At 51.8% G+C, this 12,161-nt stretch overlaps 2 protein-coding genes across 2 annotated transcripts; one reads left to right on the plus strand and one right to left on the minus strand.

The window, feature by feature from the left end:
• Nucleotides 1-435: 435 nt before the first annotated feature.
• Nucleotides 436-2,505, plus strand: AtWU_07425 (pyruvate kinase CDC19; the record flags this gene model as incomplete). Its single annotated transcript, XM_035502534.1, has 8 exons — nt 436-559; nt 661-705; nt 764-810; nt 867-947; nt 1,002-1,123; nt 1,223-2,056; nt 2,122-2,203; nt 2,260-2,505. The coding sequence occupies 8 exons, from the start codon at nt 436-438 to the stop codon at nt 2,503-2,505; spliced, it is 1,581 nt and encodes a 526-aa protein (XP_035358427.1).
• Nucleotides 2,506-4,145: 1,640 nt separating this feature from the next.
• On the minus strand, nt 4,146-11,637 carry AtWU_07426 (1-phosphatidylinositol-3-phosphate 5-kinase FAB1; the record flags this gene model as incomplete). Its single annotated transcript, XM_035502535.1, has 2 exons — nt 4,146-4,260; nt 4,319-11,637. 2 exons carry the CDS (start codon nt 11,635-11,637, stop codon nt 4,146-4,148), a joined length of 7,434 nt encoding a protein of 2,477 aa, XP_035358428.1.
• Nucleotides 11,638-12,161: the final 524 nt, after the last annotated feature.

Raw genomic sequence — 12,161 nt, forward strand, 5'->3', positions numbered from 1 at the left:
CAGCGATAGTGCCGGGGAGGGAAAAAGTCATTAATAATGGGAATTAGGCAGGCGATGAGAAGTGTGATTGTAACTACTCCGTAGCAGGAGGCACAACTAAACTAAGTACGGAGTAAGTACTACTGATTGCTCTGGCTCTCTCAACCCGCGGGGAACCGACCGACAGAAAAAAGTGTCCCAAAGCAGGAATCCCACCAAAAAGGGCCGATCCAGCCAATCACCGCCGCCAACATTTTTCCTTCCCGGGCACCCCTCCTCTAGTCCACCATCTCTCTCTTCTCTCGCTCACCGGCCCCGTCTTTTCCTTCCCTATTATCTCTCCCTCTTCTCCTCTTCCTCTCTTCTTTCTCTCTCCATTCTCTCTTCCCATCTTCCATCAATCCCTTTCTCTTCTGTCTTTCCTGTTAGTTCAGTAGAGATCAATCATCCGTCAAGATGGCCGCCAGCTCTTCCCTCGACCACCTGAGCAACCGCATGAAGTTGGAGTGGCACTCCAAGCTCAACACTGAGATGGTGCCCTCCAAGAACTTCCGCCGCACCTCCATCATCGGCACCATCGGTATGTTCCTGCCAGTTGTGTCGTCGCGATTGTCATCTCTTCATGAAGACCTCGCACCCCGCACTTGACCTCATCCAAGCTAACCTCCGATTTTTCTTTAGGCCCCAAGACCAACTCCGTGGAGAAGATCAACTCTCTCCGCACTGGTACGACCGATAAAACCTATTCACTCTGGAAGGTATCAATCAGCTGACTAGCTTGCAGCCGGTCTTAACGTTGTTCGCATGAACTTCTCCCACGGTTCCTATGAGGTAAGAACGGTCCCCATCCGTGCATTGGCACATGACAGTATGTTGACCCGCCACAGTACCACCAATCTGTTATCGACAACGCCCGTGAGGCCGCCAAGACCCAGGTCGGACGTCCTCTCGCCATTGCTCTCGATACCGTAAGTTCTCCGGTCCCTTGGCCGGTCGCGATCCCCAAATTGACTCCTCCGTAGAAAGGTCCCGAGATCCGTACCGGAAACACCCCCGATGATAAGGATATCCCTATCAAGCAGGGCCATGAGCTCAACATCACCACCGATGATCAATATGCCACCGCCTCCGACGACAAGAACATGTAAGGCTCCTCCCCGTGTTCTTCCGACCACTGCAAGTGGATCGGGAGACCAGCCCAGACTTGTCTGTGCACGGACTCCGCTAACCAGTCGTCTTGTAGGTACCTCGACTACAAGAACATCACCAAGGTGATCTCTCCTGGCAAGCTCATCTATGTTGATGACGGTATCCTTTCCTTCGAGGTCATCGAAGTCGTAGACGACAAGACTATCCGCGTCCGCTGCTTGAACAACGGCAACATCTCTTCCCGCAAGGGTGTTAACTTGCCCGGCACTGACGTTGACCTCCCCGCCCTTTCCGAGAAGGACATTGCCGATCTCAAGTTCGGTGTTAAGAACAAGGTCGACATGGTCTTCGCTTCTTTCATCCGCCGCGGTAGCGACATCCGCCACATCCGTGAGGTTCTGGGTGAGGAGGGCAAGGAGATCCAGATCATTGCCAAGATTGAGAACCAGCAGGGTGTCAACAACTTCGACGAGATCCTCGAGGAGACTGACGGTGTCATGGTTGCCCGTGGTGACCTTGGTATCGAGATCCCCGCCCCCAAGGTCTTCATCGCCCAGAAGATGATGATCGCCAAGTGTAACATCAAGGGTAAGCCCGTCATCTGTGCCACTCAGATGCTCGAGTCCATGACATACAACCCTCGTCCCACTCGTGCCGAGGTGTCCGATGTTGCCAACGCCGTCCTTGACGGTGCCGACTGTGTCATGCTGTCGGGTGAGACCGCCAAGGGTAACTACCCCAACGAGGCCGTCAAGATGATGTCCGAGACCTGCCTGCTCGCCGAGGTCGCCATCCCTCACTTCAACGTGTTCGATGAGCTCCGCAACCTTGCTCCCCGCCCCACCGACACTGTCGAGTCCATCGCCATGGCTGCCGTTAGCGCCAGTCTGGAACTCAACGCTGGTGCCATTGTCGTCTTGACTACCAGGTATGTAGCGACGCTTCCAATTGGATATATCCAGTCGGGTAGGATGAGTGCTGACAGATCTGTAGCGGTAAAACTGCTCGCTACCTTTCCAAGTACCGCCCCGTGTGCCCCATTGTCATGGTCACCCGTAACCCCGCTGCCTCCCGGGTAAGTCGAGAAGCTAGTGTCGTTTCGAGAGTCGTATGCTAACGTGTTGAATCCAGTACTCTCACCTGTACCGTGGTGTCTGGCCCTTCCTCTTCCCCGAGAAGAAGCCCGACTTCAACGTCAAGGTCTGGCAGGAGGATGTTGACCGCCGTCTCAAGTGGGGTATCAACCACGCCCTCAAGCTCGGCATCATCAACAAGGGTGACAACATTGTCTGTGTCCAGGGATGGCGCGGCGGTATGGGCCACACCAACACCGTCCGTGTGGTCCCTGCTGAGGAGAACCTTGGCCTGGCTGAGTAAATGCAAAAGCAGTCTGGCATGCCACCGGTTGGTGGATGACACGGTAACGACAGCGATTGGATAGAAAGCGTCAAGGGTGTGTCTCTGGATATCGTAGACCGGTCTCGCCGCCATGCGACGACCCAGGTAGTCTGCCCGCGGTAGACTGCTTGTGTCTTCACTGCGAGACTCGTTAGTCGGGGCAGGACGAGGAGCACCAGGAGTGCGCACTTGCGTCTACCACCACATTCACTTTGAACCCGAAATGCGCTGGGGGAAGACACACACCTTGGGAACGTAATGTGTATGTATTTTGATTTGACGTTAGTTAGCCAGCCATGTTTGGTGGACTTTGCTGCGATCAAAAGCTAGAATTTAATAAGTTGTTCTCATGTCTTCAACAAAGTAAGCATCCTGAGTGTCAGTCAGTATGATTTGTTAGTGGAAATGCAACCCGGATCACTTGAGAATCCATCATTCGTCGAGCAAAAGAGTTAACATTCGTCGGTAACGAATCGCAGCGATGTAAGCCATAAACGGCATGTCCGAAGACATGAATCGGACGTAGTTTTGTAAACAATCAACAGTCAAGAAGACAGTTGCAGAAGGAAGAGAATAAGCTGAGTAGTAAATCAAAAGAGAAAAGAAGAGAGAGAGAGGGCGCGAGAGTGAGAGAGGAAAGCCCCTCGAATCGAGTCCTCCTCTCTCGTGCGGGGGAACGGAACAAGAAGCCCCCCCAACCGAGGCAAGCAAGCAAGGCATTTGTCAATCTTTCACATTTGAAATCCAGCCCATAGCTCGTGAGTGGTAAACTAGTAGCAGCAGCCACTGGCAGTAAATCAGTTAGTCATGGTAAATAGTGAGTTCGTCGTAGCGCAGCGCAGCGCGGAGCATAAGGCTGGGTTATCCCGATAGCCCTTTTACACCCCGGTCTGGGAGCAATAGAGAGAGAGCAATCAGTCAACAAATTGACAAACACACAAAAAAGCAAGAAGAAGGGGAATAAGAGGAGAGAAGAAAAAAGAGGAGCCACACGAAAAAGAAAAAGAGAAAGAAAGAAAATCCGCGCACGCGACGGTGTGGGAAATGCGAATTGCCCAAAACTGAATTGAAGGAGAACTAAAACCGCGGAGCAGCAAATCAGATTCCCGAGTGGTAACCCGAGCGTCCCGAATTCAGCCGATGGTGTGTTCGGGATGTGTGACACTCGCGGGGTTCTTCCGGAAAAAGGATTACTACTATGTTTTACTACTTCGGGTAATCTTTTTAATCTATTTTCTCAATATGGGATTCTAGGTAGGGAAGGGTATTCGGATTGCTGTTTTATTATGCTTGTGTTATCATGATGGTCATTATGGTTGGGTGTGTGGTATTATGGTAAGTCCTAGTCTAGGTGGTGGTGGTGGTGTGGTGTGGTCTCGTACACTCATTAAAATGAAGGAATGCTTGTGGAACGAGGAGAAAACAGCAAAAGTAATAGAAAAGAAAATTACCGCTCAAAGACCGTACACAAAAGTTGGATCGACACGCCAAGTGCAAATGTAGCATCAATGAATGAACTGGAAGTGGGAATTTTTGGTACATCATGTCGTGTTCGTCAAGTCATATCCGTCATGAGGGTCTTAATCAGTACAGAACAGTCCGCGGGGGAACTGATTCGCTCAACTTGCTATCTCCTCGAGGGCATCAGCGTCCGCGGCGGCATAACTCTGGCTCGGGTAATGTTCGACTGGGGCGTATCTGTAAAGCTGGGAATTTTGGAATTGGTGCCAACAGCTTATGGCCATGTCAGTAAATGCTGCGATTTTGAGACTGTGAGGTTTCAGAAACATACCTTGGGGCCTGGAGCACGTATCGCGCCATCGCCTCCCTAAATCGACTCTTGTACTCCTTCGGACTGGTGACGGTAGGTCTGTTCTTTCCACCACCAGCGAATCCACGATCTTTGATCCAGGATTCTAGTTTCTTATCCCAGGTGTATGTGCGGATGCAATCGATCACGCCAACCACTAGCTCTGAACGACTCTCGTCGATAGCGATCATAAGCGAGTAATCCATCACGTTTTGGCGCCCCAGGAATAGAGTATCATTCCAGACGCTCTGGCTCAGAAGCTTCTTTGAGTGCTCCCGCGCAAATAACGGTGTTTCGTAGATGAAGTCCACCATGTTCTCATCTAGCAAAACCTCGTTGCGTTCTCCCGTACTCTGGACTTTGCGATTCCGCATGGAGCCCTTCAAATCGAAAATCCGAGTAGGAACACGATCGTAGAACAAGTTCTCCATCAACAGGAGGAACCAGTTAAACTCTGTCCCGGTAGCGGGGTTCTTGATGATCACTTGGTAGAAACCAAACATCTTCGCAATTGCAGACGGCAGCTCATGGAACAGTGCCTCGGACATAATCTGAAAATACGCTGGGGCGAATTTCAGGAATGCCTGTGTTTCAATGGGCGACAGCGATTTGAGAATGAAGCGATCGTCCAGAGTCTTCAAGAATAGGGATTTGGTCTTTCCTCCCTTGGAGTCCCATTTGGCACATCGAGAGAGCGATTCTACAATCCGCTCTGCGACTCCACATTTCTTCCGTAAGGCATCAAACTGCTCCGCATAAAATACCTTGCACAGCATTTTCGCTTGACCTTCCTGGAATTGATACTTCAGATGTGTACCTGTCGACCTCAAGAGTGCATGTTCGACCCGGGTCTCGTCCAAAGCATCGTTGCCATCCTCTTCATACGTGTCCTTCTCGTCAGGCTCTTCGTAGCGCCTTTGGATGGCTTCTAATTTCTCCTTGTAGTCGCTGGAGTCCAGCGCGAACGCGATCAGGGAGCTTGGTTCGTCCTCCCGCACGATTATGTCGCAATCCGCAAAAACGTGATCGGACATGGTAAGCGGATAATCTAGAGGTGCCCAACCGCTGGCAGAACGCTCTGACCAGAAGTTGGTCAGCAGCTTCAATAGCGTACTCCTCTCATGCTTGGGGAACTCTTTCAGGTCCATCGACTCGTCTTCAGGCGACATCTTCAACTCATCATTCGAGTCTAGTCTTTGCAGGTCGTCTCGGTCTTCATCACTGTGTTCCTCACCTTCGACCTCAGATAAGACATGTTCGTCCTCCGGGCTAGCACCCTCCTTTTCTTCCTTAGCTGCAGAAGGTTCCTGTGAAATATCCTCCTGCCTGCTCTCTTCCTCAGAATCCCGCCTCGGCATATCTTCGCTGTTTCTGCCTGACTGGTCCGGCGGGACGCGTGATGCTGGGGGTATGAAATCTTCCCCTTCGCCAGAAGGCTCCCGTTCTTCAACTGCTTCCCTGACATTCTTGTATACCTCGACGATTGGTTTCGAGGAAGCTATTGGGATTGCGCGAGAATGAGTACCTTTGGCAGCTCGTCGCGCTCTTTCTCGTTGCCGTTCCTTTTCAAACTCACGGCTCAACTGTTCGAAGTGTTTAGCCAGGTTCGAGACTCGGGTATTCTTTCGGGTCGGGATAGAACGCGGTATGAGAGATGAGCCTGGTGTCATCCTTCCACTTCGGAGGGCCAAATTGAAACGTTCCGAGAGCTTCTTGTTGTCCGAAGACCTTGACCTGGAGTCCAGCGGAGGACTTGGAGCTCCATCAGACGGTGTCAATCTGCCAAAGGCGATTTTCATGCCCTTTATTGGGGTTGTATCATTTCCGAGGTCCCTGTGGAAAGGAGCAGGTTGCGTTTGAGCCCGAAATAATGGTGGAGATGTAGACTTTCCACTGCGTCGCAAAGTAGCTTCGGCAAGTCGGGGAATAGCCGATGGGAAACGACTTGGAGTTGCGGTTCTTTCAATTTCATCGCTTTTCTTTCTCTGACGAACACTTGGCTCCTCAGGAGGGGGTTCCGTCGGGTTCACATCAGAATCAGTAGGGGTAGCCTTTGGCTCTGATGGCTCCAGTGGCTCCGAGGGCTCCCGGGGCTCCTGACTGTCTATTGCCTTCGTGGTGGGCGGGGCTAGGACCGGATGCTCAGAGTGATTCAAAGGTGTTGCGAGATCCAGATGCTGCACCTCTTTCTCGGCCGCAATCTCAGCCTGCGGGGGTGAAAACTGCGAGCTCCCTGAACTGGAAGAGAGAGTTGCAGAGCCGACATCATCGGACTTGATGGCATCACTCTCCTGGCTTCCTGCAACATCTTTCTCCCCCGAATGCTCTTCGACAACAGATACTAGGACATCCTGGGCCTTCTCCGGGGAAAGGGTCATACGGCGCGTTAGTCGCATCCGCTCCGGCATTTCGATGATTTCATTGTCGGCCTCATTTGGTGTGGTAGGAGGCTCTTCGGGGATCACCGAAACATCCTTGTCCAGGAAGATTTTCTTCAGCTGCAGAGTAGCCAATCGTTTGATATCTTTTTCCGAGGGGAAGAAATTCTTCTCAAATTCAGCGAAGGCAGCATCCCATTCGACGACTTTCTCCTGAACGGAGCGGAGCACTTCATTGAGAGGGATTACTTCCCAGTATCGCGAGTTGGTGTATTTTTCCTGTAGCTGTTTGATCAAGAGGATGTGATCCTCGTTGGCCTTCTTACTCAGATGCTCTATCTGTGTTTTGCAATCTTCGGCTTGCTTAGGGATAACACTCTCAACACTGATCCCCTTCAGCCGCGCCTTGACTGAAACCATGAACCGGGTGATGCGATGCTCCATTCGCTGATACACCTCATTTCTGAGTTTCAAGTCATTGTCCACTTTCCATGTAACCCGAGTTCTAGGAACAATTATCTCAAGCAAGTTGATGCTGTCGTAGTGGATTCGTATAGCAACGTCTTTGAAGCCAAAAAAGCGAAGGTGGTCACGCTGTAAGTCATGAGGGCAAACGCCCGCTCGAGCATGGAGGTTCTTGCTCCAGAAGGAGAGTTCCAAATACTTCCCAAATGAGTATTTCCAAGTACTTTCCGACATCGGAAAGACCTGAGTCTCATTACCACAGATCTTGCAACAACTCCACATTAAGATTGTGTCTTGGAGACCTCGCAGTTTCGAGGGGTAGGGCTGGGTGAAAACGCTTATCTGGGCTTCACCATGCACATACTGACGGTGGTGCTCAAACATTCGCTTCTCGCAACCATTTGCCGTACATACTGCATTTGCATGTAGACAAATATCCTCGACATACTGTCCTAAAGTACAGTCTGGCTCGAATATCGGGTCGCCGCCATGCTCGTTGTAGTACTCGAGCGCAAGAAGATCTGGACCAGAGCAGGGAATTGACGTTGTAGTGCAGACAAGACTGAAGAGGACGACGATGTTTTGGTGGGCGTACGGATCGAAAAGGCCGACGCTTCCGGCGACATAAGCCTCCCACTGACGTTTCTGGGTTTGATAATGATGAAGAGCTCTATCATACTCAGCATCATGGGCTGCGCGTAGGACTTCTTTAACTTTAGGCGGAGCACCCTCGGGTGACTCATGAACCATTTCAGGGGTTATCAGTATGAATTTCTGAGATTTGGCCTTCTCATCTGCTGACTGGTCAAGGTTAAGGTCTTTGTCGCGGAGGCGCTTAAGATAAGCCAATTTGCGCTCCATCTCTCGGGCACGCATGAGCAGGTAGGGTGGCTCAAACTGGACAAACGGAGACGCGGATAGAACCTTCGTTTCATGGTCCCGAACAATATCCTCGTAGTAAGTTGGCCTCGGAACGTCGTCGGGCACTTCGCTTGCAGTCTCCGGGTCGGTTATTGTGTCTTTAGGCGAGGAACTGCTCGACCCCTCGCTAGAATCGTGCCCTGCATCTATCTTCTTTTCCTTCTCAGCATCAGTCAATGCCGGCATCTGCGCAAATTCGTCTCTCATCAAGCAGGTCTCCAGTTTGAGGTTGTAAACAACGTAGGTCATGAATTCAGTGATTCTTTTGACCTTTGCAAGCACCTCGCTATCACCGCCGCGCAAAACAATCGTGCAACCCAATTCTTTGCGGCAGCCAGAAAGATACATGTACGTCTTTTTCCGGCCATTGTACACATATGTCTTGACATCGAAACTGCCGCAGTCACTATGCACCGGGGTGGTCACCAATTTGTCCATAGAGGTGATGATCCTTGTTTGAGTGCATCGAGACACAGCTTCAAGTACTGACGACTTGACATTGTATGCGGTTGCGATATTGGCCTTTTCCAACAGCTCCAAGGCCAAGCCGGAGACGTTCTTCTCAACGAGAAGTAAATTAGGTCGCAAAGCAGCTATTCTGCTCACCAAGTTCGCAAGGAATTCACGTTCCTGCCGGATCACAGGTTCCAGGCTCATAAAATGTTGCTGATGCCGTGCATATTCGAGGGGGAAAGCTATTATCAAGATCTTTGGTTGCGGTATGCTCCTCGACATACTTTTGAGGGCAAGATTTTTCGTGAATACCAATCCGGAAACATAGGAAGTATCTCCTGGTCGGCCACCCAGGATCTTCTTTAGCTTTATATAGTGACGAATATCCATATCGTCACCCCCCTGCACGTCCGGTACGACCTCGTCCGCTGCCTTAAGAAGTATCGGCAGAAGAGCCGTTTCCCACTTGGAGACGTTTGGCACGGACGAGTCTTTGAGGAGCTGTCGTAGCAGTTTGCGAACATGCTGCAGGCTAGCCTTGTTTAACTCGACCGGAGGCGCACCCGCTCCTCTCATAGATGAGCTTCTGGTCATTTTGAAGCCGCTGGGTGGAACACCCGGGGGCAGAACATGAACAGCAGGCGGTTGTTCAAGGGAGTTAAACATGCTATCTTTCGATGCTCTCGGAGAGTGGCGCTGATGAATACTACTTGCAACACTAAGATTGCGCCGACGGGAAGCGCGAGGCAAATTTACTGCTCTCGAGCTGCTAACACTACCATCATCTGGTTCGCGGCCAAAAGAGTTTAAACCAGCAACACTCCGATCTCCAAACGCGTGTCGGCCTTTCTTCATGGCTGCAAGCAGTCCGCTAAATGTAGTACGCTCACTTTCACCACCACTTTTGGACAACGAGCCTTCTGATACAGCAGACATTAGATTGGGCTGTTCCTCGCCACTGGAGGCATCATCAGAGAGGTACTGTGCCAGGTCAGGATCGATGATGTTATCTTTATGAAATGCAGGCAACCGGGACTCATGTACGGCATCATCTATTTGGCGCCGCTGGAACGGTGCACGGTCATCGTGGTGAGGTTTGAAGCTTCGGATGTACTGCTGACGGGAATGGTGACGCTTGTGGCCCATTGAATGAGGTCTCCCACTCAATGACGATTTCAAGGATCTTGAGGACGTCGGCCGGGCTAGTGGTCTATCTGGGCTAATCTCAAGCACAGCTGAGCGGCGGTTGTGGCCTTCTCCTGCACGCCGTGTCGCGGGAATGGCCATAGTAGGAGTCTTCATCACATGTTCGATGGACTGAGACACGACCGATGAGGTATCATCCTCCTCAGAAGGAATACGCGGATAAATTCCCGCCCCGAATTCGGACATCCGGGGATGGAGCGGTATGGGGCTTTGTTCGCTGTCGGAGAACTCGGAAGAATCGTCTTCATGGCCATTTATCATTGCCTCGCAAGGCTTGCACACACGTATTGTTCCGGTTTGGCTGAACCGGTCACCCGGGATTAATAATGTGCATTTAGAGTCGAAAATTTGCCCGCAGGTCCGACAGTGGTGCTTTCGTCGAAATGTAGAGAAAGGTTCGCCACAATGGAAGCAATCTTTGGCATTTTCGTCTCGCATCCAAAACTCTTTGCTTAGTAGCTTGCTTCGGAGCTGGGACATGACGCCATCGCCACTCGCATGCGGCCGCCAGCTTCTTCCATCTGTGCCAGAAACGCGGTCCACAGACGTGTTTAATGGAGCCAGAGGTGGTGGGCCGGTTACGGACTCTGCTGTGGAGGCTTGGGATGCCACATATCCTGGCAACCGGCTGGCACTCGATATGGACTGCCTTTCTCCGGTCTTATGCTTGACTAGCGGCTTTGGTAATTCTTTCCGTTGAGCCTCATCATCGGGCATTGGCAATGGCGTAGCAACTCCCGAGGGAACTTGCTTTTCAATGAATGGAGCTACCTCATTGCTGTTGTACTGAGTGACGCTATTCGTCCTTGATCCAGAGGCCGTGTTGATTCTGTCCAAGCTGAATGACGCGCCTGAATTCGATCGTAGCCTTTCAGGCGGGAAAGGGATACCATCTTGGGTTCCATCGATCGAACGTTTAGCCTTTCGCAGCGGGCCAGGCAAAGCAGCCTCTATCTCATGAGTTCCCTGTGAATCCGACCTTCGAAAATTTTCAGGCACCTGACTTCCCATGGTAGACGTTCTGCTGATATCATGGCTTGCTGGAGCTTCGTTCGCGGAACTGGATTTGACCTGTAATACTGGGGAATTCGAGAGCCGCTGGCTCCAACCCGATGAGGACATGGATGCAGTATGAGGGCCATCTTCCTTGTCCGTGCCAGCGGACTCCACAGTTTGCAGGCTGTTAGTGGAAAGATTGACCGAGTTCGTACTTGAGGCATGAGTAGCATTCACATGAAGCTCGGTTACCATCGGGTCAATGGCTGTTGAGCTACCCGTAGCTTTGGGTAACGGTGGCACCGGGGATTTCAGCGCAGGTGATATTAACGGCTTCGAAGATGAATTTGTTGATTTGGGAGGATGTTTTGCGCTCTTCCCGGCTCCAGAAACACTATCCTGGAAGGAGTGCTGGCTCCCAGGAGCCGGGGAGTGAAGCCTTGATCCTTGTGACGAGCCCGCATGTTGCTGATGGGATTCCGAAGACTCATGGGTAGGCTTTATGGAAGAGCGCTCTGACGGGGGACTTTTCAAACCAGTATCATCCGCAGTATTCTTGTCTGAGGATTTCCCCACCCCGCTCACAATACCACCCACCGATGTCCTAAAGCGACTATATAGCCCGCTCAGCCCACCTTGCAGCTCGCCGGATATGGTTTTCTCGTCTGTTGCAGATGATGGGGCAGGAGGGCTCGTAAACTCGTTGAAAACTGTCAAGGCGTCCGACTGGTAGGCAGCGGTATGTATTTGATCGAGGGCTGCGTGCAGACTTTCACGTTCCGCCTGCGTCGATACAGAAGCTCGAGAACCGCGGCGACCGAGAGGAAGGAAGACAGAAGAGGCGGAGGGGCTCGAAGTCCCTTGGGACTGTTGGGAAGCCATCCAGGCTTCTTCGTACCCAGAGATGGGACACGAAAAAAGCAGATATCCCCGCGAAATCTTATCGAACGTTAATCAGACGGGTTTAGCAAGGCAAGGGGTGGCAAGCATTTGCGGTATCTTGCTGCGGAGAAGCTTCCGTTGCTCGGTGATCGGAGTCTGTGCGGTGAGTGTCCATGCATGGGTGAGTTGGACTCCACATTCTCTGGAGGGAAGTCGGATGAAAAGAAAATTAGTCAGTCGGAGACACCGAGGAGGGCAGGCAAGGCAGCCTTTGTCTCCGATGAGAGAAGAGGAGCAAAGCGGGGGAGAAGAGATGCTGAATGAGACAGGCTGCACTGTCTACTGTCTAGACCTCGTCGATTAGCAGCAACAGGGATTCGGGCGGTGCCCATGACATGTGCCGCTGCCCAATGACGTGGTTCGCGCCGACCACCGCGTTGTGGCTGGTTGTGTGGCTAGTGTATTGAAGTGCCACAGTGAGGGCGGTCAGGCGCGTCGGTTGCCGACGAGGTCGCGTCCGCCGG

This window comes from Aspergillus tubingensis (genome assembly GCF_013340325.1).
Source record: "Aspergillus tubingensis WU-2223L DNA, scaffold_8, whole genome shotgun sequence".
Lineage (NCBI taxonomy): Eukaryota > Fungi > Ascomycota > Eurotiomycetes > Eurotiales > Aspergillaceae > Aspergillus > Aspergillus tubingensis.